Here is a 27,257-nt window from a genome sequence, read left to right on the forward strand (position 1 = left end):
GCAAGGAAATTGCTTTATTTTTGCTTTTTTTCCCACTTCAAACAAGAAAAAAATCCAACAGAAACATTAAAATAGCAGGAATAGAACAACACTGCTCATTCACAAAGCACACGAGGGAAGAAATGACACAATATGTATTTCCTGAGAATTCTTTGTAATGCCTCAATGTTTTGGTCCCTTGATGACAAACTGTCAATTCACTGATGTTTTTTAATTGATTAATGCATTCAATTTTTTAGATGCTACACTTTAAAGCTTGACCATATTTTTGCTTAAGACTACATTTCACATAACAGAATTATGATTACAGTTAATAACAAATAATTAAAGTGTTAAATACTAAATGGAACATTTATCCAAAACTATTGACACTGATATGCAGCAAGTATTTGAACATTTCAGTGTTTTCAGAGTTTAACATCCCACCGATATGTCTGTTAATACCATGTTTCTAGCTGGAAGTGTGATTAAAACTTAAAATCTATATTTTTTTATTAGAAATTTACATTAGTGGCACCAAATTGCAGATAAAAACTTTTCCCATTGTAGAATTTTAAAGTTAAATATGAAAAACTGAAGCTGTTGAAATCAGTTGGAATATTTCAGAAAGCATTTTAATAATTAGCATGTTCATTTTAAGCTACTGCCCTTGAGAATCAATTATTGCTTGGGAATACCCAGAACTGAGGTTCCATTACATTCCAATAAATAAGTAAAACAATGAAGATTGACTGAAATCTTCTACATAAATAGTGCCTTTAAATACAACAGTGATGGTGCAAGATTTGTGTTGATTGCGTCTGACACTAATTGAATGAAATTAAGTTAAGATGCAGCAGGATAAAATATTTCATGCAATTCCTACACAACGAAAGAAGCTCTCTGAAACCAAATGATGAAGTCATCGCACTTTTAAATTGCTCATCTCATACTCTGCAGTGATCTTTGTGTTGCAGATAAAATGTGGTTTTGACTTTCAGTTAGGTAATACTACAATAACCTTTGTTTCATTGACCCTGCTAGCTATAGAACACTTAAAAGCAGGGCAATGTGGAGTGACTTTAATTTTATCTTCAACTCATACTTGTCGCTTGCTAAATTATAACCTAAAAGAGTATCTTTCAAATGAAGAAGGGCACTTCTCCTTGTTTGCGTCTTCCTTGATAATATGATGATCCTGGATGATGATGGGTTTTGGCAGTGTGATCTGGAGGGCACACCACAGAGCTGTGCAGAGCTTCCTAGTGGTAGCAGCTAGGTCCTTCAGAGCCACGACCACCAACAAGGTGTCTGTGAAAAAGAACACATTAGGACATGCAACATGGAACATGCATGGAACATGCATACAACATTGTCTACCACTACGTGGATTACCTCGGTCCTTTGTGAAATTAGGTCTCTGCCACTGGTGCTTGGTCATGTTCACAGCCTCCTCCTTACATCTTGCCTGTGTGACACAAATGGCCATATGATTCTTTTTCAGGGCTGTGTGGATGTTTGCTGGAAGGGGAACACCACATAGACACTCCATTTTCTCCAGAAGACTTGCCACCTGTAACACATCACAAAAAGATCAATTAAAAAAATAATAATAAAAGACCAATCCCAAGGAATGATGACATATCATGCATGAAAATAATACAAAATGTAAAAAAAAAAAAAAAAAAAATATTGAAGTTGACTAGGTTTACAGTTAAAATGTCCAAAGGTCTTAAAACATTTCATTTCTTTTAATTTTGCTCTGACTATAGGCAATAGGTGAAAATACAATATATAGATAGATATGCATGTATATGATATGCATATTTAGACATAAAAACAGGCTGTTAGTAAAGTGTCTAAAGACACAATTTAAAATTGGTTATTTCCTAAGTTGTCTGCTCTATGTGGAAAGCCCCAGAGTTAGGGGGCTTTTTATCCTTGAATGATTCATAGATTAATGCTATAAGGCTTAACAAAACAAAATATTCCATGTGTAAATGACTACTTTAATAGGCATTCATAAACCCTGGAGAAATACTGCTGAAAACCACTTTTTAAAAAAATTACAAGACAGTCTGGCTGCTTGGAAGAAAAACAAAAGAAATTGGTGGCTCAAGACTTTTGTATACTACTATAAGTTAGGTCATGTTAGTGTATTTGCCACTTATGGGGTTTTTGTTTGTTTGTGTAGTCTGAGCAATTGACACACTCCACAAAAAATGACCAAGGCCACAATTTAAACCCATCTATTATAAATACAATGTAAGGAAACAATTAAGATTAACTGTTTGCCTTACTGGGGCAGTATTTTATATGCATGTATGATTTTTAATTAGTGCCCCTGCTTAAAAAAAAAAAAAAAAAAAAAAAAAAAAAAATGTAGGAACTGAGTTGCCTGTAACTGTTAACAACTGGTAACTGCTGTGATAAAATTCCCTTGTAGGTGACAGTATATAAGCATTAAATTCAGGGCTCTCACCTTTGCTTGTTCTTTTATCTGATTAACAATGAGGTGGTCAACTCTTGTGGGATTTGGTGGAGTTTTGGGCAGGTTACTGTTGGTCACTGCTGGACTTCTTTTCTCAAGAAATGTTTTTGTAAGGATGACTTCTGTCTAAAATAGAAAATATACAAGAATATGACAACCTTAAAAATTTTTAAAGGGTAGAATTTTTTTTTTTATATAAATACCAACAAAATATTTTTGTACATCATAAGCTGCAAACAGATTTTTCTCAAGCTGATGCTAAATATTAGCAATAGAGAGATTCGGTTGTTTTATTGTACTTTTTATATTTTATATTTATTATTGCATTTTGCACCAAGGGAGTGGCACTCCAATTTCGTTGTACCTTGTACAATGACAATAAAGGCTATTCTATTCTATTCTGGACCCAAGCTGACTAAAAATACATTTACTAGTATAATTCAGTTGTATTGCACACACAAAAGCTGTATTTGTATCATGTTTCATCAGCTGAGCAAATGACCTCATTAATTAACTTAATTTCTATAAAATAAACTTTTTTTATAACTTTAGATTGAAGAGGGCTTCTACTCCTAATATCCTCTAACACAAAATCAGGACTTGATGGCATACCCTTTTTCTCTCCTTCTCCAAACACCTCCACTGCTCATAACACTCATCCAGGTAGAAGTAAAGCTGAATCACTGGTCCTCCATGATTCCTTAACACTGAAGTTGTCATTGCTGAGGCCATTCCATGATAAGTACTGTCCCTTCTGTGGGTCCTCATGTCGCTGAGGTAGGAGTTGAAAGCTGCAGATTCATTAAGTGGAATCACATCATCTGCTTCCATGCCAGGAACACTACTTGCATAAGGCTGTGTGGATCTACAGCTGAAGTTGGATTTGACAGGGATCCCCGAGTACCTCCTGGGGTCATTTACAGGATACATTAAGGGCATGAACTGCTGTACATTCCCTGCACTGACCATGCCGTTTTCACCATCAAATCTTTTATACTGCACAGTCTCCTGGAAGTCAAAGTATGGGTTTTGTGAAAGGAGCTGTGCTTCCCCCTCTCTCATGAAAGTGTTGAACTGGGGCCTCCTAGCAAAGCCCTCTCTTAGAAATCCATTTGCTTGCATTTTGCTTTTTTCTTTCTGAACCTGAGATTTTGTCTTATTCTGCAGCTGATGTTTTGAATACTGGTTTGTAGTTACATTTATGTTCTCTCTATGCACCATCTTTTTGGGGTATTGATTTGGGGGATTTAACAGTGTAGGGAATTGCTTTGGCTGTTGGACATACTCTGTGCTTTGAGGGTAGAAATTGGGTAGATCTTGAAAGCCATCCTTTTTGAATGTTTGTTTCTTCACTCTGTTTCTTTCTCTTTGCACTGTCCCCAATTCCCCCATCAGCTGTTTTGGAATCTGATTTCCAGGAGAATTCTGTCTTGACATTGTAGGACTGGTTATTTTCCATTGTTCAGCCACGTTGTCTTCATGGTCCATGCCCACTATCTGCTTATGCATGTTTCCCAGGTCTCCACAATACACACCATCATTCCCATGTGTCATTAATGACTGAAAGCTGCTGACCAGATGGTTAATGTGTTCTGGTACATACTGCCCATTACCATTTGGCTTTATGCTGTTCTGGATGTAGTTATCTTCATAGAAAGATTCAAAACAGGGTGTGTTGTTTTCACTTTGAGGTCTAAAAATGTCACTGATGTCAGGAAAATTATTAAAAGCCTGACCATTGACTCCTTTATTATAAGATGGCATGTTGACATGTTTGTTCTGCTGCATCTGTGATGTATAGCTGCTTCCAGCATTTGGTACTGGTAGACCTGGTGGCAGCTTTTGGGGATGGGGTAGGTAGCTCTCTCCATTAAAAAGCCACTGTCGATTAGAAACAAGGCCATTCGACTGTTGCATTAGCTCACCAACATCTTTGTCTCCTGACCGATGCTGTGCTTTACTGAAACTTTCCTGAGATACATAGTTTGGAGTAAAGGAAGGGTTATGCTGCAGTTTTGCCTCAGATTCTAAATACTGTAGCAGTTCTTCACTCAATGTCTTTGGAGACCAGATGGGATTGCATGTAGGTAGGGTCCTAAAAGAGGAATTGAGGAATTCCTTTAGTGACAGTAATCACAAACTATTTTAAGCAGGTAAAACTTTCACATATCTTATTCTGTTGATTATTACGTTTTACAATGCACACTGTAGCATGAAGTAAACTACTACATGCATCACAATAATGACATACCCTTCACTGTAGAAGCTATCCTGTGAATCTGCATCATCCAAAATATTTGACACTAGACCCTGTAGATCACTCTCACCACCATAATCAGCATTTTCAGGGGGTTTCCTTAAAGTAACAGAAAATAAATTCTTAGGAAATAACAAATAGCCGTTTTGATTGAACAAGCATTGCTGCATAGCAATGAAACTGCTTACAACTTCATTTAGGTGAATACCTGCTTTTAATGCTGGGCTGGGCACATCTAATGAGTTCATAAGGATCATCCTGAGTAGAATAAGACCAGGGCATATAGGATGCAGTGTCCTGTTCCTGCTGTGACGCACTGGGGATGGAAATGAAGGGTATTGCTACCGTACTGCCATTTCCACCTCCCGCATTAACACCCACCTGAAATAAAGAAAATCCAATCTCATATAAGGCAAACTAATGCAAATTACAACACTTAAGCTAAAACTTTCACAGACAATTTTAACTCTGTAAAAATACGGAATTGAAATTATTTCAAATAATTACATTTGAAATGATAATGTTAATTTATTTGCCAGTTTTTGAACTAAAATATATTGGCAAAAGCCTAGCAGCTTTTTCAGTGGGTGTTGGAGTGAGAGGGTCGCCTCTCGTTTCCAATCCTGTTCTTGAGTTTCATCAACAGGACCTCAAAGCATAGCCAGGCGGGGGGGGGCGGGGGGGGGGGGGGGGGGGGGGGGGGGTCACTCACTTTGGGAATCTCATACTATACCACAGAGGATTTTTGCAAGGTCAAAGCGTGACCTCCCGCGTACACTGGAGCAGTTTGCAGCCAAGCATGAAATGGCTGCAATGAGAATCACCACCTCCAAATCTGAGGCCATGGTTCTCTGCTGGAAAACGGTGGTATGCTCCCTCTGTGTTGGGGGAGAGAGACTGCCTTAAGCAAGGTTCAAGAAGCAAGTATCTCGGGATCTTATCCACAAGTGATGGGAAGACAGAGTGCAAGTTGGACCAGCAGTGTGGCATTAGCAGTACTGGACTGCCTAATGAACAAAGAGCTTTTGATTTACCAATCTATCAATATCCCAACCTTCACCTAGGATCAGGTAATCTGGATATTGACCAAAAAAGTGAGGTCATGAATACAAACAGAAGAAATTAGTTTCTTCCATATGGTGGCTGGGCTCAGACTTAAAAGACAAGTTAAGAAGCTCAGACGTCCAAAGGAATTCCTGGAGTAGATCCCCTGCTCCTGCATGTCAAAAGGACCCAGTTAAGGTGGTTGGGATGTGTAACAGAAGGTTTACAAGTACATCCAACTGGGAAGAAACCCCAGGGTAGACCTATTTATTTGACAATTTTAAAACATCTCTATGCGATACAAGGAACTTAAAAAAGAAAGAAAGAAAAACTTCCAAGAATTGCAAGCACAACTTTAGAGATCATAATTAAAACATTGTTTCATTCCTTAGTGTGGTTCTAATCTGAACTAAAAAAAAAAAAAAAAAAAAAAACAACCTTTGGGATGAACTGCATTTTTTCCTTTGTCCCATAACCCAAGTTAACCAATATGGTTAACTATGGAGGGGAAAAAATGATCATCAGTGAGTTGGCCTATCATAAACTCTTAAGAAATCGAGATATTTCAAATATGCAAAGTACCTTAGCCTAAATTACTGTTTATTCCTGCTTACCTGACGTTGATAGCTGTGGAAGAGTGAATTTGCAAATGCGCTCTGACGTCCATCAAACGCCATTCTGAACTCCCCTTTGGTTCTTCAGTACTCGGTTACAGCTCTGGCAATGTACAAAGAACGAAACATTTTTATAAAGATTTGCATAGTAAATTAAGACATTTGACAGATATGGAAAATACATTAGCAAACTACTTTTTCGGGAAAAGGCAACTTTTCAGCTAGCCAACTTAGCAAACTTAACTAGCCGTTTATGTAACTGGACAAGCTAGCAAATTTTGATGATGACTTTGCTAATTTAACCCGTAGCTTTAGCCTAACGCTTTTACCAGTAAATTTTTTCTAATTTTATTTTATTTTTTAACTTTTTGGTCAGCAAAATGTACCGTTTAAAGTTACCTACCCGCATTTAGTCAAACAAGGCGAACTTAAGGAGTTTCAACAGTTTTCTCGACAATCATCGCCTTAATCCCTCTCGTGCCGTCCTCAAGTCCACCCAGGAGATGTTCGATGTTGCCCTCGCGACCTGAAAGCACATTGGCTGAGGCTGAGGGATTATACTTTTACTCCAATTAACATCAAGCAGAAAACAAAGGGGCATAGCAACATGTAGCGGCATCCCCTCCCCCATAATTTATACCATGGTGTGGCATGGCAGGTGCTAACATAAAAAACACCTTACACAGAAACTGTGTATAAAGGCTATATAGGCTATGTTAAGCAGAACATGTAAATACTATCTTTATTATAATAATCATTTCTTCTAATATAAGTGGTAGTAGTCAGTTTTAGGTCTGCAGTTTGTTCATTAAATTAATTTTAAAATGAAGATATTATGATCTTAGTACATACAAACAAACTGAGTTACTGATGGACACTTGAAAGTGACACGAAACCCTTCTCCTATCTACATTTTAGTTTAAGGGGCGCTTGTAAAGTCTATTCTACCACACCACTCCAGCTGTGGAGTTAATTTCAAAGCGTCTCAAAATGCAACCAGTAGACAAGAAAGTGTTCCTTCAAAATAAGAGCATGCGCATTCTAGTGGGCCTAAACGGAACAGAACCGATTTTGGTCGACAAAAGAACCCCCAAATTTGTAATCCATGGGTGCAGGTTGTTCAGGTCAGATATTGAACCCTCTTAATCCATGCAAGAATGTGGGTCCGAGATAAAAATTAAAAAATTTAAAAAACACTATAATTTAGAATAAAAAGAACATTGTTAAAGTATTGTTAAAGTTGTTGAAGTAAAAGTACCCATCATGAAGTTCTTATTTTCTGCAAGGTTGTTGTTGATTTTCTGTCTTAATTGTGTATAACAATAAGCGATAACAATAAAGAAAATTAAAATGAACTTAAAATAAGACTCAGATTGTGCAAAAGAGCATATTACACATATCCCATAAATCATAGACACAGACAACAATGGGAATGTAGAATAACAAATAAGCCTGATAGAGAATCAGCCCTGCTGCCTCCACAGTGAAGAATGGAGTAGGTGAAATGGATTGTCCATGATAATAATACATGTGTTCAGTCACCCCCTGTCACTTCCTGACTCAAATGTCTCCAGAGTCTCTGGCTCTGATGCCACAGATGCCATTGAAACTGCATAGATTGTCTGCCTTCAACCTTCAACCAAAGCTACGATTATGATTATGATGCTGATTGTTACTGATGATGGTGTTGGTGCGGGTGTTAGGCATTAAAGCAAAAATATCTGAGACTCGAGTATTTTCCTTCAAAATCATATTGGGATTTTATTTTGAAAGATTGTACCGGATGTTGTGGCGTATTTCTCACTAACGCTGGCCCGAAGGGAATTTGAGTATTTAGAAGAGAAAAAAGTCAGCCAGCAGTGTTTAAGCAGAGACTAAGCAACAAAGAGAGGAGCAACTTTGCCCCCCTATAGAGACTTACTGTTACTGGAGAACTGATAATACGAAGGAGCTCACTAGATAAATTTACAGCGACTTTATCAGGCTGTAGTTGATACTTAAACTTGGGAAGATGCGTTTTTGCAAAACTTTTTTTTTTGCGGTCCTGCTGCCCCTGCTGATATCAGCACAGTATCAAGGCGACAACGGAATAGTTGTCCCGGAACATGGATTTTGTCAGCCGATTTCGATACCTCTGTGCACGGACATTGCTTATAACCAAACCATCATGCCCAATTTAGTGGGTCATTCCAACCAGGAGGACGCAGGGCTCGAAGTGCACCAGTTTTACCCGCTCGTGAAGGTACAGTGCTCGCCAGAGTTGAAATTCTTCCTGTGTTCCATGTATGCGCCTGTTTGTACAGTTTTGGAAAAGGCCATTCCTCCATGCAGATCGATTTGTGAGAGGGCCAAGCAGGGCTGCGAGGCTCTTATGAACAAGTTTGGCTTTCAGTGGCCGGACCGATTGCGCTGCGAAAACTTCCCTGTGCTGGGAGATGGACAAATCTGCGTGGGCCAAAATGACTCCTCCACTGCCACCGTCCCTCCGGTTATATCTGTTCCAGGAACGTCGGATGTCTCCATAATCCCCCCACGTGGAAGGCCATTCCATTGCCCGTCTGTTCTTAAAGTTCCCCCATATTTGAATTATAAATTTTTAGAAGAGAAGGACTGTGCCGCTCCCTGTGAGTCATCTAGGAGCGGTGGGAAAATGTTTTTCAGTGATAAAGAAATTCATTTCTCGCGCATATGGATTCTAGTTTGGTCTGTGCTTTGTTGTGCATCTACGTTATTCACAGTAACCACTTATTTAGTTGACATGCAACGCTTCAGATACCCAGAGCGGCCCATCATCTTCTTGTCTGGCTGTTACACTATGGTCTCCATTGCCTACATAGCAGGCTTCTTCCTCGGTGATAGGGTGGCGTGCAATGATGGCTTCACCCCTGATGGCTATAAGACCATAGTCCAAGGCACCAAAAAAGAAGGCTGTACTATCCTCTTCATGATGCTCTATTTCTTCAGCATGGCCAGCTCCATATGGTGGGTCATTCTATCGCTCACCTGGTTCCTGGCTGCAGGTATGAAATGGGGCCACGAGGCCATTGAAGCTAACTCTCAGTATTTTCACCTGGCAGCCTGGGCAGTGCCAGCTGTCAAGACCATTAGCATCCTGGCCATTGGGCAGATTGAAGGTGATGTGCTCAGCGGAGTCTGCTTTGTGAGTCTCAGCAACCTGGATCCTCTGCGGGGCTTTGTTTTGGCCCCTCTCTTCATTTATCTTTTCATCGGCACCTCTTTCTTGCTGGCTGGCTTTGTGTCACTGTTCAGAATCCGCACCATCATGAAACACGATGGCACCAAGACGGAGAAGCTGGAGCGATTAATGGTACGGATCGGGGTGTTCAGCGTGCTCTACACGGTACCTGCCACCATTGTTATTGCATGCTTCTTCTATGAGCAGGCCTTTCGGCCCCACTGGGAGCACAGCTGGGTCAGCCACAACTGCAGGAGCCTGGCCATTCCCTGCCCTATGCATCCTGGACCCCACATGACACCAGACTTCACCGTCTTCATGATCAAATATCTGATGACTCTGATAGTGGGCATCACCTCTGGTTTCTGGATCTGGTCTGGAAAGACTCTGAACTCCTGGCATAAGTTTTACACAAGGCTGACAAATGGCAAACACGGAGAGACCACTGTGTAGAGTGAAAGCACATAAGTGTTGCTGGGATTATTATTTGTTTTATTATCTATACCTCATGTCATAGGTAAGTAGCACAGTGAGTAGCTGTAGCATTTGTGTTTGCCTCAGCTTTCTAGTCCCACTTGCATGCCAAACTGAGGGTTGGATTTTGAGAAAAACACAAGCTGGATAAACACAGACTGAACCTGACTGTGTGAACAAATAACAATCATGGCTATGGATGCCATGTGCTGATTGCTCTCCTCACCTTCTCTGGTTCCTTTCTTAAAGCCTCCATAAACTCTGGGGAGTGATGATCCAGCAGACAATAGAACACAGACTGAATGACTGATTTGAATTTTTTTGAACTCTTGCAAAAACATTTCATGTACAGTTTTACAAAATTGTAAATAGTATTTGTAAAAACACAACATTATATTATTGTATTTAAAAAGTAAATACTTTACCTTATCTGCTAGTGTACTCAAACTAAGTAATTTTGCACTGTATGAATGCCACAAGCCCAGACAAAGACATGCCTGTTTTTTGTTCTTTTTGCATTTTCTTTTCTGTTAATTTGTGATTATAGATTAGAACATTGTGTTGTTATCCTTAATTTACGGAAAACATGTGCAGAGTCTCTGCAGAATTTACAGATATCAACTCATGACTATGAATTTTGAACTTGTGGTTAGACAGGAACATCATGCTTTGTGTGAGGTTTTTTTTCTCATCTTTCTGCTCTTATATGTGTTCAGTATTGTTTTAACAATTAAACCCTGTTGTTAACGTGTGATTTTCTTTAATTCAAGCACAGCCACATTGTTTTCTCAAGGGGTGAGGGTTGTATCACACCTGAACATCTGTTGCCTCAGACTGACGGGCAACAGTTAAAGTGATTATTGAACACAGAATTATCCCCCAGGGAAATACAAGGAATCCACGTACGTTGAGCCTGTCAGTATAAACACAATTCGCCTGTTAATCACTTACTCTGTCAGTAAATTGTAAAATATTGAACATCTGGGGAGGGGGGGGGTTGTGCCTAAGCAACTAATGCCACCATGTAAGAATGCAGCAGGGAACATCTTCACACATGTACATTAACATTGCGTTCGAGTGCTGAACAACAACAAGAAACTTTTTTTTCTTGCCTGTTGTGTAAACTAATGGGAATCTTCTGGCAAGCCAAGCCTGTGCTGTTGCATAGGTGTGAAAATGTTCCCGCTTGTGCGGTCGGTGAAGGCGGAAGAAAAATATTCATTTGCTGTTGTTACTTCTCTGGACTCTCTGTGTATTGTAGCAAGTTGGAATCCCCCAAGCTGCTTATGGCTGAAACTCAATCGTCTCTGCAGTGATGTCATGAAGTAGATGGATGTGTAAGAGAAAGCTGATCCCTGTGCCTCAGAGCAGAAGCTCTTGGCTAGAGGCATGCATATAGTGTATGCATATAGTATATACTGTTAGTGAGTGAGTGAGTTAGTCTGCACCTCTCTGGATAATATTCTAATTTGAGTTACCTTTTCGACTTATATCACGACCAATGGGTTGTTATATTTATTTGATGTTTGTCTTTTTTATATCCTCACCAAGGGTTTAATAAAGACGGGTTGTAATAACAGATGGGTAAGAGTGATTAAAGGTAAGAACAGAGACTCTAAGGGGGGAAAACCATAAATCTACCTGCCTCCTCTATTCTGCCCTTTTACACCCTCTATGTCTCCACCCTCCCTGCCTCTCTCCGCTCAGATGAATGGGGGGAATGTGAGTGAGTCAGTGGAGCAGTGCTGGGCCTTTGCCTAGTGACAGACAGTCTCCTGTGCTGCTCACTTCAAAGTGCCGCTGAAACCTGACAAGCTTCATGTAAACAGTACTGCCTGGCCCGAAGGCCCACTTCCTGCGCTATACTCAGCTTAATGGCTGGCTTGTTTGGCTTTGCACTGAAGCAGAGAAACGAATGAAGTGTGAGAGAATGAAGAGAGGCGGTATGTGGGTGGGGTCCCAGTGGTGAAGAGAGTGAGATTGTTTTAGGATTTAGGGGAGGAGGGGTTTGGAGAGCCTGATGGAAAATTCAGAATTATTTGCTTTTGTCTTGCAGAGAGAGAAAAAAAAAAACAAAGAGAGAAAGAAAATGAGAATCCAAATGAGGAGAGACATAATTGTGATTTGGCAAATATTCTGAGAACAAAAACCTTTGATCGCAAACCATCAAAACTAAATAGAATCAGATGCTGCTCCTAGTAACTTGTCCCACAAAAATAAATTGTAAAATATACTCTGTGAGTAAGTCTTTAATGCTTTCTATGCCCAGTGACCTATCTGGGGTAGTTCAATACAGATTCTACTTGGTGAACTTCACAATCTCTATCCATGGAGAGAACAGTTTAAAAATGTGAAGCATTAGTTGGAGTTTTATGCCTAAAACTTTAACTTTATGCATAAAACTGTTAATATTATCTACGCAAGCGCTGGTAACTATCCAGAGTAAATTCGGCTCTTTAATGTTGTTTCCACGTTTCTCGGAAGCTGCAGTCTCATGTTGTTGGTCTCTGATCTTAAATCTTGCATGCAGTTGGTTCCAGCTTGCTTGGGGGCAAGAAGGGACAAGTCAAGGATCATGAAGACAGGAAGAATGTTTCTAGAGTTGATATTATGGTGTCGCTCCTATTAGACGAAGGTCTAGGCATGTCGGAAAAGGATCGTGTTGTTAGTCAGTGTTCTCACAGGTTCTGTAGATCCATCTTTTGAGCATGCTCTAATGTACTATGAACATTTTCTTAGCTTGTAACTTTTTATCCAGCCTGTGAAAGTGCTTCAACCAGACAAAGGACTAAGAAAAAGAGGAAAATGGTTAGAAAAAAAGGAAAGGAAGAAAAAGGGATCCAGACATGTAGTAAGCCTGTTTCTAATCAAATCTTGGCACAAAATCAAGAAGGAACCCATGCTCAGAAGGCTGGATTAGTTGCAGTCATACATTATCCTAACCATAGGAGAGTAGCTGAGGTTTTCCAGAGCACATACTCTATCTATTTGTCTTATATTGCCTTGAAGTCTCAAGAGGACATGCCATATGTTCTTTCTCCTCATGCCATTTGCTTTCAGAGTGGAATCAAGTGTAACAAATTGGCAGAAATATGATGGTTTAAATGTGTATTTCAGCTTCTGACTTTGATTCAGGGCTTCCAGCCATAAAGGGTCACCGTAAAGAGGTGTCTTTCTTTTGGTCGTCATTAAAATCATTTTCTAATTGCTGACTTTTTTCCCCCTCATTGTTACCTCACAAGCCATGATATTTGAAGAACTACATTACTTAGTACAAATAACTTTGCTGATTTAAAAAAAAGTAATTTAAAATATCCATTTACTTTAATATTAATATGGTTATTACACCACCCACAACCATGGATTGAAAAGTGAAAAGCTGTGGCACCCACGATGTGGGACGGAGAGATTTTGCCGGTCTTTCCTCCCTACTGCTGTTAGACTCTACAACATGGTCTCTGCAGAGGACCACACACAAAAATCTCATACACATTTGTAACTCTCACCCTGTTTCCTGGATGTGCAATTTTCCCTATGTAACAAAGTATTTTATTCTATTTGTATAGTACTTATCCTACTGTATATAGTGTTCTTTCTATTTTGTATAGTATGTTATTCTGTTTATCTTATTCTATTATATTATTTTTCTCTTAATTTTTTACTGCTCTTGTACTTCTGCCGTGACCAAAAATTTCCCATGTGTGGAACTAATAAAGGTTTCTTTTATCTCATCAGTGAAAGGAGATGATAATGGGGTCTGTAGGCATACATCATTTCTAACAAGATGTCCAGTTCTTCTTATTAGCGATCACTACACTTTGTTGGTTTCCAAATCGCATTGATTTGGTGAACACAGTTAAAACTAGAAAGTGTACCCGCCTTTACTTTCTCGTTGGCTGATTTTTATTGACATGTATCTATGTGCTATTGTATGCTCATAAGCGCACAGACAATGCAAAGGTGGCTTTGACAAGAATTCAAACATAAACTGTTGACACTGACACTGGGATGTTGGGGGAGTTTATTTAGTCCCCTGCCTTCAAGGACAAGGGTGCAGAATCAGTGTAGAAAGTAGGGGAGTGGCTCAGAGCCTTTCCAGCTGCCGAGCAGAGAGGTGCCGACAGCTGCATGACTGATATTTTGGGAGCCTGCAGTAGGCCTGGGATAATAATGGTCTTGATTGGGAGGAGTGTGTTTGAAGTAAAAGGATTGGTTAATGTGCATCTAGACACCACACTGTGTACACAACCATGTCTCTCTCATAAACTGTCAGAATGATGGTACAAGTAGCAAATGATAACACACACAGTGTTAGGGACTAAAGCACAAGTTTTTCTGCTACTGTGTTGTGTTTTTTTTCCCACAGCTGAACATATTTATTTTTGTAAAGTTGCAAATTTCAATGTTATGGAGACTATGAATGTACTCACAATGTATGCACACGATAAAGCCCAAAAATATAAATTTGTGTTACAAAACTTGTGGTCCTGTCGCCAGGCAGACAGCTTTACACAGATATAGACAGGGCCCACACCACTTAGAGCTTTAAAAACCAACAATAAAATCTGAACATCAAATCTAAAACTAACAGGTAACTACTGAAATCGTGCAAAGGACTGGTGTAATGTGGTCGCTCCTTTTGTGTTAAAAGCCGTTGGAGCATCATTCAGAGTTGACTGCAGTCTGTGTATGGTATGGTAACTGATGCCTGAGTAAAGTGCGTTGCAGTAATCAATTCTAGAAGAAATAAGATCACGAGTGACCTTCTTTAAATAGGACTGCAACAGGAATGGTACAATTTTTGATTTCTGTCAAAACTGAATGAAACAGGACATCATGATATGTCATCATCAACATCATATCTTCAAATTGCAAGCCTCTTTGCAAATATTTTCGAGACATTGACCAGAGCTATGGGAGGAAGGTGCAGTTATGATTGTTTCATTTTTTTTAGTCATTCAGCTTAAGGAAGTTTTTAGACGTCCAGATTCTAACTTCTTCTACACAAGACCTAATGTATAAGTTATCAATAGTACCAGGTTGAAACATAGAGTTGTGGATTGTTTGCATAGCAATGAAAATCTATACTGTGTTTCTGAAGCATTCGTCCAACCAGAAGTATGTAGGTTGTTTAAAAAATGGAGGATCAAAGACAGATCCCTGGGGGACTCTGTAAGAAAATAGTGCATCAAAAGAAGAGGCATCACTGATCCTTACGGAGAATGACCTGCTAGAAAGATATGAAATGAACCAATCCAGCGCTAGATCACTGATGCCAACAGTTTTTTCAAATGGCTCACTAACATATTGTGATCTGCAGTATCAAATGCTCAGATAAAATCAAGCAGAATTAAGACACAACCAGCCCAGAGTCAGATGTGAGCAGTAGATTATTAGAGACCTTGACAAGAGCTGTTATCATGTAAGTGAAGCCCAGACTGAATATATAATATATATAAGATAAAAGTGGCAGTTTGAACCCATCAAGTTTTAAATGATTGAGTCTGGCCCAGAAAGTGTCAAAGGTGCTGATAAAACCAAGTCCAGCGGCAGAAGGAAAACTCTTCATCCAGCTATGCAAGTAAAAGAGGTGACTAAAGAGTTCAGAGCCTCTAGTTATGACAGAAATGGTGCCAGACAAAACACACATCCTTCCCAAGCTTTCTATGGCAGTGGTTAAAGACTCTAGATCATGCTGACAGAGATAATCAAGACAAGAAGTCATTTAATTTAATAGAGCTCAGTCTTTAGAGAGAGGAGAGAGCTCTGGGAGTGGGTATTTTTATGTCACTTCCTTTGCTTCCATGGAGTCAGCCATTTTTTTGGATGCTGCGACAGCCAGCCAAACAGTATTATAGAGACCTCCAGCATGCACTATTGCCTCGTTATTTATTTATTTTTCTATTTTAAAAGCTCTTATCTGTTTCACACACAGATAAATATCAACGTTTCTGTGCTGGAAAGTTCTCTGTGCCTTAAAACCACAAGTGATACACATTTACAGACCGCTTCCCATAGCAGCAGTTCACAGGGTATCACCAAGAAGTGGGTTTAAAAGTAAAAGAGATTAAAGATTCTTCAAATTGATATCCTTCAAATTCATTAGAAGTTGAGCGAGCTCTGCAGTACGGGCCCCTGGAAAAAAATCACTACGACTATCAAACCATGCTGATGTGATGTTATAGCTTTGTTACTCTGAAAAGATGACGTCACTTGAAAAAGTGTGCTTTCAACATCTCTCTGGAACACAGGCTTTTCACTATGTTAGTGTCACAGGACAAGCCTCTAGTCTGACACAGCGCTCACCTATCTTGTTATGAATGTAAAGATGCTGCTAGATACTCTGGAATGAACTTTTAGTGTCAACTCCATACTTACAATTTCACTGTATTAATTATCTTATTTTGGAACTGCTATCCGATCAGTCTTCTCACCTCTTATAGTTTAAGAATAGAGCAATCACAAATATGACTTGTTCTTTTTTGGTATTTAAGCTTCTTTTTGTTCCATGTCTTGCAAAAACACTTGAGGCAGTTTAGTCCTATTCAGCAGGGGGCTACGGTGAGTCTAAAAAGCCACATAATGCAACAGCTGTTGAAGTAATCGCAGCTTTTAATTGACAGGTCAATTAACCCCCTACAGATAATTCACAAGGCAGCAAAATCACTCTTATTGACCCATTAATGAAACATGGCAGCACTCTGAGCACCTGCATCTAAAGATAAACTAAATTTATTGAAGAGAATGAGATGGCAATACTCTAATCTAATCTGTTACTCTCTCATGAGCCTCAGTAGGGCCTCAGGCTTCAATGACGACTTCTTGAGTCGGCTCCTCTCTGGCGAGTGCCGCCCCCCTTATTTTAATGGAGGCCCTCCTAACAACTCTTTCTGAGGAATTTACAGCCTTGGCCGATTCTCACTCCAGCCCAGGGCTGGGAAGGTGGGGTGGAAGTCATGCTGTGGCCTTGTACCAAAAGAGCCAGCAATGGAAATGTAAAGGCAGGGTGGCAGCAGAGCTTGAACATGAATGTTTCTGTGCTACTTAACTCAAAAATCAGCCACACAGGGGTCCACGTGTATTTAATACATCAATGATAGAAAAGAAATACATGAAATAACATCGATGTCCACCTTAAGTCTCCAAGAACTGTAAGGGTAAATGCTAAGATACAAAAAACCAAAAAGATTGCAATTTAGACCCTCTCAAGTATACAGCTTTTGATGCCAGTCAGTCCAATATGTGAAAAGGAAGGGATACTTTTAAACCTTAAAGCACAAAACAAGCATATTTTGAGCCTCACAGCTGAAGTTAATTCTTTCACTGTACATGTGTTCACTATTGTGCTTGTGAATATGTGAGTAAATCTGTGTGAATGAGTGGCTGTTGGAAGGCTCCAGTTCTGTAGGTTCTCTCTGTAATTTCACTCTCTGCTCAGCATAATCACTTCCATGTGGGCCCTCTCCAACAACAGAGTGTTGAAGGGGCCCGTTGCAAAGGTGGGAGTGAAACGCAGACACATATGGGCTCACAAATGTTTTCACACATAAGATTGTCAAGTCCCGTCTCACCGAAGTGTCAGACAGCAGAGAAGATTTGGCCTCCATTTGCTTGAGCGTCGCTGTAGTTATTTGTGGTTTAAGTTGTTCGTATATAAACAGATACAGAAAATAGATATTTTTTTCTTTGACATATAAAACCACAAATGCTGGGTGTCTCAGACCAACTCAGTTAAAATCTTAGTATTCCAGTCTTTCAATTTGTGAAATTGCAGGAAGTCATTTGCCAGTTTATGCTCATTAGCAATTTCCTTTAGCGGTATTAAGAAATTTTGTGGTTTTCTTTTGCATCCTGTTAGTTTTTTGTGGTGGCTTCTGCCACACAAGTTAAATCATTGTCCAGGAATGCCCTGAGGGCTGCTGAGGACCACTCACGGACAATGTGTGAAACCAACAGAGCGGAAAACAACAGGGCCTTCTGCACAGCAGGGTCAGCATGTAAGGATACCTCTGCTCAACATATTTCCTGTGGAGATTATTGTTATGTGCAAAAACTCCTGCTAGGAGACCAAATATTTTAGGGTACATGTCAAAATATGTAAAGAGTAAAAATACTCCTGATATCACAAGATTAAACCCTTTTATTTAGTGATTGGTTCATGGATAATTTTATAAATTTTTGGTGAATACCACCCCCTGCTGTTCATACACCGCTACAAAACAGAAGTCAAAATTAACCAACAGTTAAAACATGATGAAATTGTCTATCTGCAGCAAATTAGACAGCCATTTAGTGCCCTGTTAATTTGACCAACCATCTCAGCCATGGGCAAAAAATGAAAATCAATAAAATTTTAAAAGATAATTTATTAGTACAGTGATCATAAAAAAAACAAAGACATAAAACAGTGCTATGACCCACTTACAAAAAGGGATAAAACACACAGTCCAAGGCCAGGACCAGCGATGCCACAAGTCAGTTACACTTCACACGCCAACAACTTTAACAGGGAACAGCAGTTTTTCTACAAGACCCACCACCCTGTAAGTAGTAGGCTGGCAATCACCCCGACCTCAGCAAACCAACTCTGCCTTTAGGCTAGGGCGTATAGTAGGCCTTGGCCTGCACACAGAGAAAAAATGTACTCAATTGCATCTTAATTGTATAATTCAGACGGCAGCAGACCAGAGTGTGAGTTTAATCAAATACACCTGCCTTAAATGAGCACAACCCAATCATAGCCACTGGCTCACAACAACTGTGACACACAAAACCACTCTCAAACTAGGCCCATTTCCCACAGCAAATATAGACGTGAGGTAATATAAGCAATAGTCCACTATGTTACAGCCCACTGGGAGAGAAGAATAGAAAAATAAAATGTCCATCTGAAGAAGTACCACCACACAGTCAGTTACATGAATATTTAGACAATGACATTTTTTTTGTTTGAGTATTGTAATTGGACACTGGGCTGATGAACAGTTTGATGGCCAGGTGAGGCACATTCCCTCATTATTCAAAGACAAATTAAATGGATAAATGATCTGGAGTTGATTCCAAATATTGGACTTGCATTTGATATCTTTTAACTGGAATGTTCAATATAAGGTTTAGAGAAATGCTGATGCAACAACAACAACAACAACAACAAAAAAGCCAAATAAACCTATCAGAGAGACAGCAAAAAGCAGCAAAAAGCAAACCCCACAGCATGGAAAACTGCGGGCAGATTGACGCACAAATAAGCAGAAACTGCAGGTGGCTGCAGTAAAGGCCTCGCTGAGCATCTCAAAGGAAAAAACGTATTTGGTGATGTCCATGGATTTTAAACTTCAGGTAGTCATTGACTCCAGATCAGTTTCAATCAGTTACGAAAACCAGTCCTTATAGTTAATTCTCCAATTACATTTAAGCCTCTAACAAGGGTGGGGAGGGTATGAAAATGGCTTTAATTCATAACAAGTTAATGCAGTGTTAAAACTCTAAAGATGAAAGACTCTGTGGTTTAAAATCAACTATGGTGAATTGTGTCAGTGTGCAAATCCTCATATGGATCTGACTGTGTACTTACATGTAAGGTCAACTAATAATAGCAACGCCGACAATTCAAAACGGAAGCTTGTAGTGCTTGAGGAAATGTAGTCCACCTCTAGATGGCGCCAGTGTTCTCATTCAGTCAAAAGGATGGCGAAAGGAAGTGGCATCTGTTAGTAGCAATGACTGTAGAAAACACAACAGCAAAGAGGTGTTAACAGCTGAGCATGACTTTCCGAGTTTCTCTAGAAGACGGTTGGGTTATTATTTATTAATTCTTTAAATGCGTTTCCGGGCTTTGGCAAGTCAAAGGAAGATACAAGTAACCCCATACATGCCGCCAATATGCCGAGCTTTGCTGGAAGAGTGAGCTACTACTGCTAGACATGATGACTTTGAATCAGCTGAAGACAGAAGATGTTAAAATCAGGTGATGTAGGTTCGGGTATTTTTCAGTCAAGTCTGTTATTAGAATCCAAAGAAAATGTCTTGGATTTTTCATTTTATGGTGAGCGGATGATATGGCTGACCAGGTCAACTTAAACTTAAAAATACAGCCTAATTCTCTGTATGATAGTCAATAATAATAACAATAATAATAATAATTATAAAAAGATTAAACAAATGTAAGAAAACAAAGTATAGAAAGTTTATGATGGAGTGCCAAGAGAGGAACTGTGGTACTCTACTATATGAGGAAGTCAGGGGTGACAGAGAAGTACTGTAGTTGAGGGTGGTGCGGATCTGCTTAATGACATATTGGTGAGGTGTGCATTTCATGATAAAATAGTTTAAGGGCATGCGACTACATCAGTGGTTGGTTCTTAGCCCCTGCTTGTTTGTAATGCTATATGGATAGATAGGATAACAGATGGGTCTCGTTGGACAGATGACACTGTAATCAGTAGTGAGAGTAGGGAGCAGGTGAAAGACAGCCTGAGATGTTGGACATAGTGGAGGTAGATCAGAATCAGAAGACTTTATTTATCCCCAAGGGGCAATTAACAAACAACAGAGCAGCATAACATTGAAGATAAGGACAATAAGAACAGGCAATAAGAGTGAAATAATAAATACACAGAATATACAGTATATACAGTTTTAAAATTAAACTGACTGAAAAGTGAATAAAGTGTTGGTAGTAGAAGAGGGTAGTTTATGTTTCTGGTGTGGGAAATGATCTTATCGGCTGGAGTTAAAAAGCAGAGTGGCTTTGGGGACAAATGTGGCTCTGCTCCTCTCAGTCCTGCAGGAAATGCAGCAGTGGTGTCGCCCAGAGGGGAGCCATTGAAATGCGGGTGAAGAATGTGAGAGATTTTGGCTTCCTGTCTAAGGGCCTGTTGGCTGAAAACCTGTGCCAGAGTTCTGACAGGCAGGCCAATGATTTTAGAGCACACTGATGCAGTGTGCTGCAGTCTGTTCTTGTTCTGAAGGCTGAGGAAGTGAGTTTAAAGAATTTAAAGCAAGTGAGGTGAACAAAGGCAGTTTAAGTCGTTGGAGATGAGTGTCTTGGGTCATTTGTGACAGAAGGATAGCAGCAGGAGTAAAAGGGAAGGTTTTTAAGATGCTAGTGAGACCTACTGTGATGTATGGTTTTGAGATGGTGGCACTGACAAAAAAAAATATAGGAGACTGGAGGTAGCAGAGTTGAATTTACAAAGATTTTGGTTGGGAGTATCCAGAATGCACAAGATTAGAAATGAGTACTTTACAGGAACAACTCAGGTTGAGCAGTTTGGAGACAGAAGATAGTGAGGCAAGGCTGAGATGGTCTGGGCATGTACTGTGGAGGCATCGTAGACATATATTGGGCTATTTATGTTATAAATGGTGCTGCCAGGCAGGAGGAAAAGAGGAATATCATAGAGAATATTCATGGACATAGTGATGGAGCTCGGTGAGCTGATGTGGAGAAGCCTGGAGGGGGCAGCAGAAAGTAGAAGATAAGAAAATAAATAAAGGTTAGGTTCCAGATTTGGGAAACTCTTCTTTTCCCTTAATTTTTACACAAATAGTTGGCATCTACAGAGCACCCCCTGGTGCTCCTCCTTACCATTATTTATATAGCAACTGCTGCAGAATTATGTATTTCTGTAGTGATCTGGAGTTGTAATGAAAGCCAAGGTGTGGATGTGTTTACTGTAGATTCTTCCTTGGTAGCAGCTTCCTTGGTTGAAAAGTGACTTGAGTAGTGTTAAATGCACTTGAGAAAGCAAAGAATGTAAAACAATATCATCTATTGAAATCATAATGTTATATTCTAGGTCTTTTGTTCACTAGGTGATTTAAAAATGCTATATGATGATTCAGCAATAAAGCATAAAATAGAAGCATGAAAATTAGCCATTGAGGAACTTGTGTAAATGAAAAGGATCTAAACTTCATCGGATTGATCCAGTGGGTTTTCCTATCTTACATTCTTTTTCTGACGCTATGCTTCGTGTGAAAAGAAGCCTTTGTTTACTTTTTCATTTTAAATTATGAGGCCAAGGTTTTCTTCTCACCGGCAATGCACCCGTTTCACTTTTTAAGCATGTCAAAGATTTTCATCTGTAGATGAAATAGTTTTGACTGTGCTGTGACCATCTCCACTTTTCATCTTTGTCTGTCTTACGTAAGTCTTAGTCCGAGGAGGTGAGCGGGGCTTCTCCGTGCACAACAAGAGCTGTATGCATCAACTTAACATATACGCATAATATCCACTCTATGTAATATACAGATCCAATAGTAGGACAGTCAATGAGAAAATGTTTAGAGATGTCTGAAGCCCAAGATCTGGGGTTCTAGGTATCATTTGTACATACAATGACCTCAATTTATTTATTTATTTTAAAAAGGTCCCTAATAAATTATGTTACTTGCATTGACTTGCATTGGCACGAGCGAAGACACTGTGAGACAAATGCAGCACAATCATTCTGTTTCCTTTTTAATGAGCAGCCCTGTAGCTAGAGAGTTTGTGCCAACTTTCTGTGCGTGTTTTGTCTTTGATGTCACGTCTTATTAAACGCTTTATGTCCGACCTTATTAGATACTATTTCTGTCATACTGTGCAAGGTTGTTCAGCCGTGGTGATTTGTTTCTGTACTGCGACATTCCTTTTCAGTATTGCAGTAGTTGTTAGCTTCACCTGGAGACGTTGCAGACCCTGGGTGAATAACTTAAACTTTCATTCAGTGTGTGTCACTATGTAGAAATTCCCTGGTACCCAGGGAATTACAATAGTAAGGCAGTCAGGTTCTGGGTGTGTTGCCTGACTGACTAAAAAGGCGAAAATAGTTTCCAGCAAATGTAGCTTAACAATGTAAATGGGTCTAATCTGTCTTACCTGAACTTTTGTATGTTATTATTAACCTGCTGAGGCAATTTTGTGTTGAATTTCAGTGGTTTCATCCCAACCCAGGCTTTAGAGACAAAACTAGGCCTGGATCGTTATGCTATTTAAAAAAAAATCTTAATAAAAGCAACAACAACAGTAATAAGAATACGATTTTTTTCAGACATTGGGCTTTTAACATGTGTAATAATGTCTTTGTTCTAAAAAATCCCAACAAGGATGTCTGTGTTGGCAGCTTTTTGGTAAACGAGATAGGAATTCTCCCACGGAAACTAAAACAAGCCCCTTGCAGTCCCTTTTTGTGTGATCATTGATGTGGAATTTGGGAAGCTGGGATGGGGGTGGAGTGGAGAGAGATGTTATCACCACTTCAGCAGGTTTCTGTAGAATTCTCTGACTATCAATCCAGCATTTGTAGTGTAGTTAATTCACCTAATTGAAACTGCTACACCAAGATGCACTCGTGTTGATAATTGTTGTTTACTTGTGGCTGAAACCTGTAATAAATAATACAAACTTCATTCAACCTGGCAGAGAGCACTGCTGTTCTCCGTTGAGATGAATGCCTCAAACATGTATGTTTTACCAAGAGCAGTTCTCCTGCACAGACGTCTCCTGGTTACTATATTAGCACGTGGAAGTCAAAGTGACGCTGCTGCCGTTCAAAAAGGCCATCGTTCTTGTGTTGGGATATATTGTACCAGGGGAAGGGGCTCAGATTTGACTGTTGCTACAGTCAGAGGATTTAGAGTCCGCAGGGATGAAGTAAACCTTTGCAATGGTGATGTCACTGGCATCACAAAGTTCAGTTGTAGCATTGATAAGTGAGAAAGCAAACAGAGAAACCGGTGAACAAGACTGCATTCACCAAACAGAACACAAAGCGACCTTTGCCTGGATAGGTAGATAAGTCCCCCTCATTCGCTCCCACTCTCCCGCTTTATATCGTTCCATGTTTAAATGTAGTGTTTACAAGGCATGACAAAAAGGAGTCCGAGTAGTGGGTTTTTGCTGTTACAGTGATTTTGAAAGCATATGAGACGTCCGCCGCGCCTGATATGGCCAAAGTGAAACAACATGATTTGTCATGTAGGTGGAGCTAGATGTAGATAATAGGAGGGTGAGTAAAAGGGACTAGAACGTGCAGTAAAGTGTGAGGACTGAGGGCAGAGCTTCAGTGGTTTAGCACAGGGTGAGAGGGACACACAGAGGCTTGTTAATTTTATGAAAAAGATAGTGAGCAAGCCACAGAGGCCAACACCACAGTGACAGAGAGAGGAAGTTTGATAATCAGTTTGAGGCATGACTTTGTAATTCTTTTTTCATTTGTTGGTTTCCTGAAACAGACATGAATAGTGATGGCAGCAAACAGCGTTTTGTGTCGACCTTTAAAATGCGCATCAAGGCCCCCGGTCCATCACCTGCACCTGAGAACGGGCCAGGAGTTGTCGGCACAAGGACCTCAGTAAAATGTACTGATGCAGGTAAGAGCTGCTTTCAAGAAGAAAACACACAACTGGTGACATTTATGGATGTCAGCGTTTGAACAGGCAAGTCTGAGCACGGCAGTACTTCTTGATAACAAGTTGGCGACCATCCAGAGCGGACTCCAACATATTCTTTAATATTCACTTGTAAAAACAGATTGTTTGCCTAAACTAATAGCGCTCACGCATGCAACACAAACAGTTTGCTACACTTAAAATTAATATTCAGTTTCATGTTTATTTTGAGTTTAGCCGTCCAGTAGTGTGCTTGTTTATTGACTTGGAAGCCTTTCACTTTCATGTCAGCCCACAGCTGACATCTCATTTCCTATGTCCTCAAAATGTTGTTTTTTTGTTATAACCAGCAAGTCACATGTGCTGTATTTCTCATGGTCATTAGTTTGCTCTTCCATATTTCCATATATTATATGTCGCTGTTGCTTCCATGTCATCGATCTGTTGGGCAAATGGCAACTTTGTACAAAACCTTCAAAGTCAAAATCAAGTCAAAAGTTCAGGAACAGGCACGTCTTTGGCTGCTGTTCAAATCAAAGGTTTTAAAGAGTGTCAAGTGAAATATAGAGTTACTAAAATTAATCTTTCCACTAAACTAACAACACATACCAGCTATTTGATAAAATAGCTGCTATGAGCCACCTCTGAGCGTGTCTGTGTGCAGAAGTGTTGCTCAGAGTTGTTGCAGCATTCAGTTCCTTTTCAGAAACACCAGTGTGCTAACTGAACCATTCAGTACTGTAAACACTGGTTAAAGGTTCATAGAAAAGCACCGTTTTGTTAAATCATAACTAGTATGCTGTATATGGGTTTACAATGGGCAATAATATGTGGTTCTTCTTTCTAGGTTTCTAAGTTACACTGCCTAAGAAACGACCTGGGAGTCTGTAATGACATGAAATTGTGTATTACTACTTTATGCTCCACGTTTCAAGCAGTAATTCACCTTGGGGCAAATTAGGGTCCCTTGCTTAATTTAAACACTTTTTTGTTAAACTGTAACTAGTGTACTGTATATGGGCAAAAATGCAGTTCTAAGGATAGATTACATAATTTAATACAATAAGACTTTGTCACTTTTGTATTAATTGTATTGTAATTCTGTATCTCCTCCAAATCCAGGGTCTAAACATCTGGATCCACCTGTCTTCATACAGCCTCTGGAGGACTGCTGTGTAGATGAAGGGACTGACATTAGGTTACGTGGAGTTCTCAAAGGAAGTCGACCGATCAAAATATCGTGGCTGCACAATGGTGAGAAGAGACAGTTTACAATGCATCTCAGTTTACACTGCATATACTTTTCAGCTGTGGGTGTGGTCAACCAAAGAACGCTAAAGAGCAGATAATTATTCAAAACAAACATGTTTTTGACTTTCTGTTTTTTATGCATTCAATTAAAAATGCCACATAGAGAATCAAGAAGCCAAAAGTAGTGCAAGAGCATGCTGATGGGTTGCTTGTTTACCTCACCTGTTGGCAGGTGAAGTGGCCCGTTTCGGGAAGGCTTCCTTCAATGGCAGGGAGGCCAGTTTTGTTGTGAGGGAGTGCTTACCAGAAGACGCCGGTGCCTACACCTGCTTGGCAGAAAGCAGCGCAGGGAAGACATCTTGCAGTGCTGCTGTGGTTGTAAGAGGTGAGCAACTGGGAACTCATGAAATATTCAGCTAATTGGACAATTTACCTCTTGCAACTTTAAGTCTACAATAAATGGAACGTTCAGTGTGTTCATTACTCAAAACAAAGCCAGAGTTTTATTTCTGATGTAGTCTCTTCTCGTTTTTCTCTTCTGACCAAATTAGACTTTGAAAGTATCTGTGGCGTGCAGAATCGCGCTTTAAAGACTCCCACTTCTCCATCCAAAAGTGTAATGGGAAATGGAACGTTACCGCAGACTCCAAAAGATGAGCTACACAAATTCAAAGGATCTATTTGTATGTCTCCTACAGGCTCTGATAGGCAGAGCCCAGTCTCATCTCCAAAAGGTAAACCAGAATTATTTGATTAGACAGTGCTGGTTAATTTCTAGTCAAAAAACAAATGTAAATTAATTCCCATTTAATGAACTATAGTTAGCACAGATATAATGCAATTTCTTCTTTTCTCTTGCACACTGATCGGTTTCTTAGTATAGAAACAGTACTGATGTGTTTTGATGTACAATTTCTTGGCCTCTGTTTCAGTTTCTTCAGGAAATCCATGTTATGTTTATAAAAGGAAACGCACTTCCAGTCCTTGTGTGATTGGCCGTTAGGCAAAACATATATAACACAATTATGCAGCTCTCCGATACACCCACTGAAATTTCTCTGTACCAAGTATACACCATGTAGGGTAGTGGATAGAGCAAAGTACAGTAAAATAGTGCAAACTGATAGCCATAGATAGAAGAGCCACACCTCTATCCTTCTGGCTAAAACCTACCTGCACCTGATCTGTCTTTGCAGAAGTCGTCCCAAAGAAGCGAGCCAACTCAAGGATAGGTGAGAAAAACGCTCTTTTTTTTTTTTTCTTTTTTTTTTCCCACATACTGAGAAATTTACCCACCTCTCCAGCATCCATGTGCTTCTTATTAAGTGCTTGATAACTTCTTCTGTCTGCTGTTATTTTTCTTCTATGAAAAAATGTGACTTATTGTAGAGTTTGTTTGTGCGTAGGCGGATCTGTTGCTGGAGCTGTACTTTCTTCATGTCACCTTTGGTCTCATAATGCTCTCCTTACGCTTTAATGTGCTCTACTGAGTTGACTGAATCAACCTTAGGGTTTAGGCTGCAAAAGCAAATATGTGAAATACTCCCATAATGAGGTCTGGTTGTTTATTTTGAG

At 39.7% G+C, this 27,257-nt stretch overlaps 3 protein-coding genes across 8 annotated transcripts in view; 2 read left to right on the top strand and 1 right to left on the bottom strand.

Annotated features, from left to right (window-relative positions):
• On the bottom strand, positions 1–19,648 carry meioc (meiosis specific with coiled-coil domain). Of its 3 annotated transcripts, none has more exons than XM_085271781.1 (9): positions 19,630–19,648; positions 6,789–6,911; positions 6,386–6,488; positions 4,936–5,108; positions 4,722–4,826; positions 3,083–4,565; positions 2,462–2,596; positions 1,375–1,552; positions 1–1,290 (listed from the first exon to the last, which is right to left on the bottom strand). In XM_085271781.1, the coding sequence occupies exons 3-9, from the start codon at positions 6,446–6,448 to the stop codon at positions 1,100–1,102; spliced, it is 2,328 nt and encodes a 775-aa protein (XP_085127907.1). In that variant the 5' UTR covers positions 6,449–6,488; positions 6,789–6,911; positions 19,630–19,648; the 3' UTR covers positions 1–1,099. The 3 variants fall into 3 exon arrangements, with proteins under 3 accessions (XP_085127907.1, XP_085127905.1, XP_085127904.1); XM_085271779.1 differs by lacking the exon at positions 19,630–19,648 and adding an exon at positions 7,238–7,256; XM_085271778.1 differs by lacking the exon at positions 19,630–19,648 and having other exon boundaries at positions 6,789–6,980.
• Positions 8,233–10,807, top strand: LOC146576481 (frizzled-2-like). The gene has a single exon (XM_085271773.1). The coding sequence runs from the start codon at positions 8,397–8,399 to the stop codon at positions 10,032–10,034; it is 1,638 nt and encodes a 545-aa protein (XP_085127899.1). The 5' UTR covers positions 8,233–8,396; the 3' UTR covers positions 10,035–10,807.
• The window catches only part of mylk5 (myosin, light chain kinase 5), a 12,068-nt gene continuing 4,187 nt past the window's right edge, over positions 19,377–27,257 (top strand). Inside the window, exons 1-6 of one of the 4 annotated variants that reach the window (XM_085271776.1) lie at positions 19,377–19,394; positions 24,276–24,413; positions 25,554–25,685; positions 25,915–26,067; positions 26,234–26,416; positions 26,879–26,914. In XM_085271776.1, coding sequence (XP_085127902.1) covers positions 24,278–24,413; positions 25,554–25,685; positions 25,915–26,067; positions 26,234–26,416; positions 26,879–26,914 — 640 coding nt within the window. In that variant the 5' untranslated portion in view covers positions 19,377–19,394; positions 24,276–24,277. Of the gene's footprint in view, positions 19,395–19,760; positions 20,023–24,029; positions 24,050–24,103; positions 24,122–24,275; positions 24,414–25,553; positions 25,686–25,914; positions 26,068–26,233; positions 26,417–26,878; positions 26,915–27,257 lie in introns of those variants that run through there. The other 3 variants (XM_085271774.1, XM_085271775.1, XM_085271777.1) reach the window with 3 other exon arrangements.

Source organism: Mchenga conophoros, linkage group LG4 (genome assembly GCF_057382185.1).
Source record: "Mchenga conophoros isolate Kocher_MC1m ecotype Shallow Benthic linkage group LG4, M_conophoros_male_GT1.1, whole genome shotgun sequence".
Classification (NCBI taxonomy): Eukaryota; Metazoa; Chordata; class Actinopteri; order Cichliformes; family Cichlidae; genus Mchenga; species Mchenga conophoros.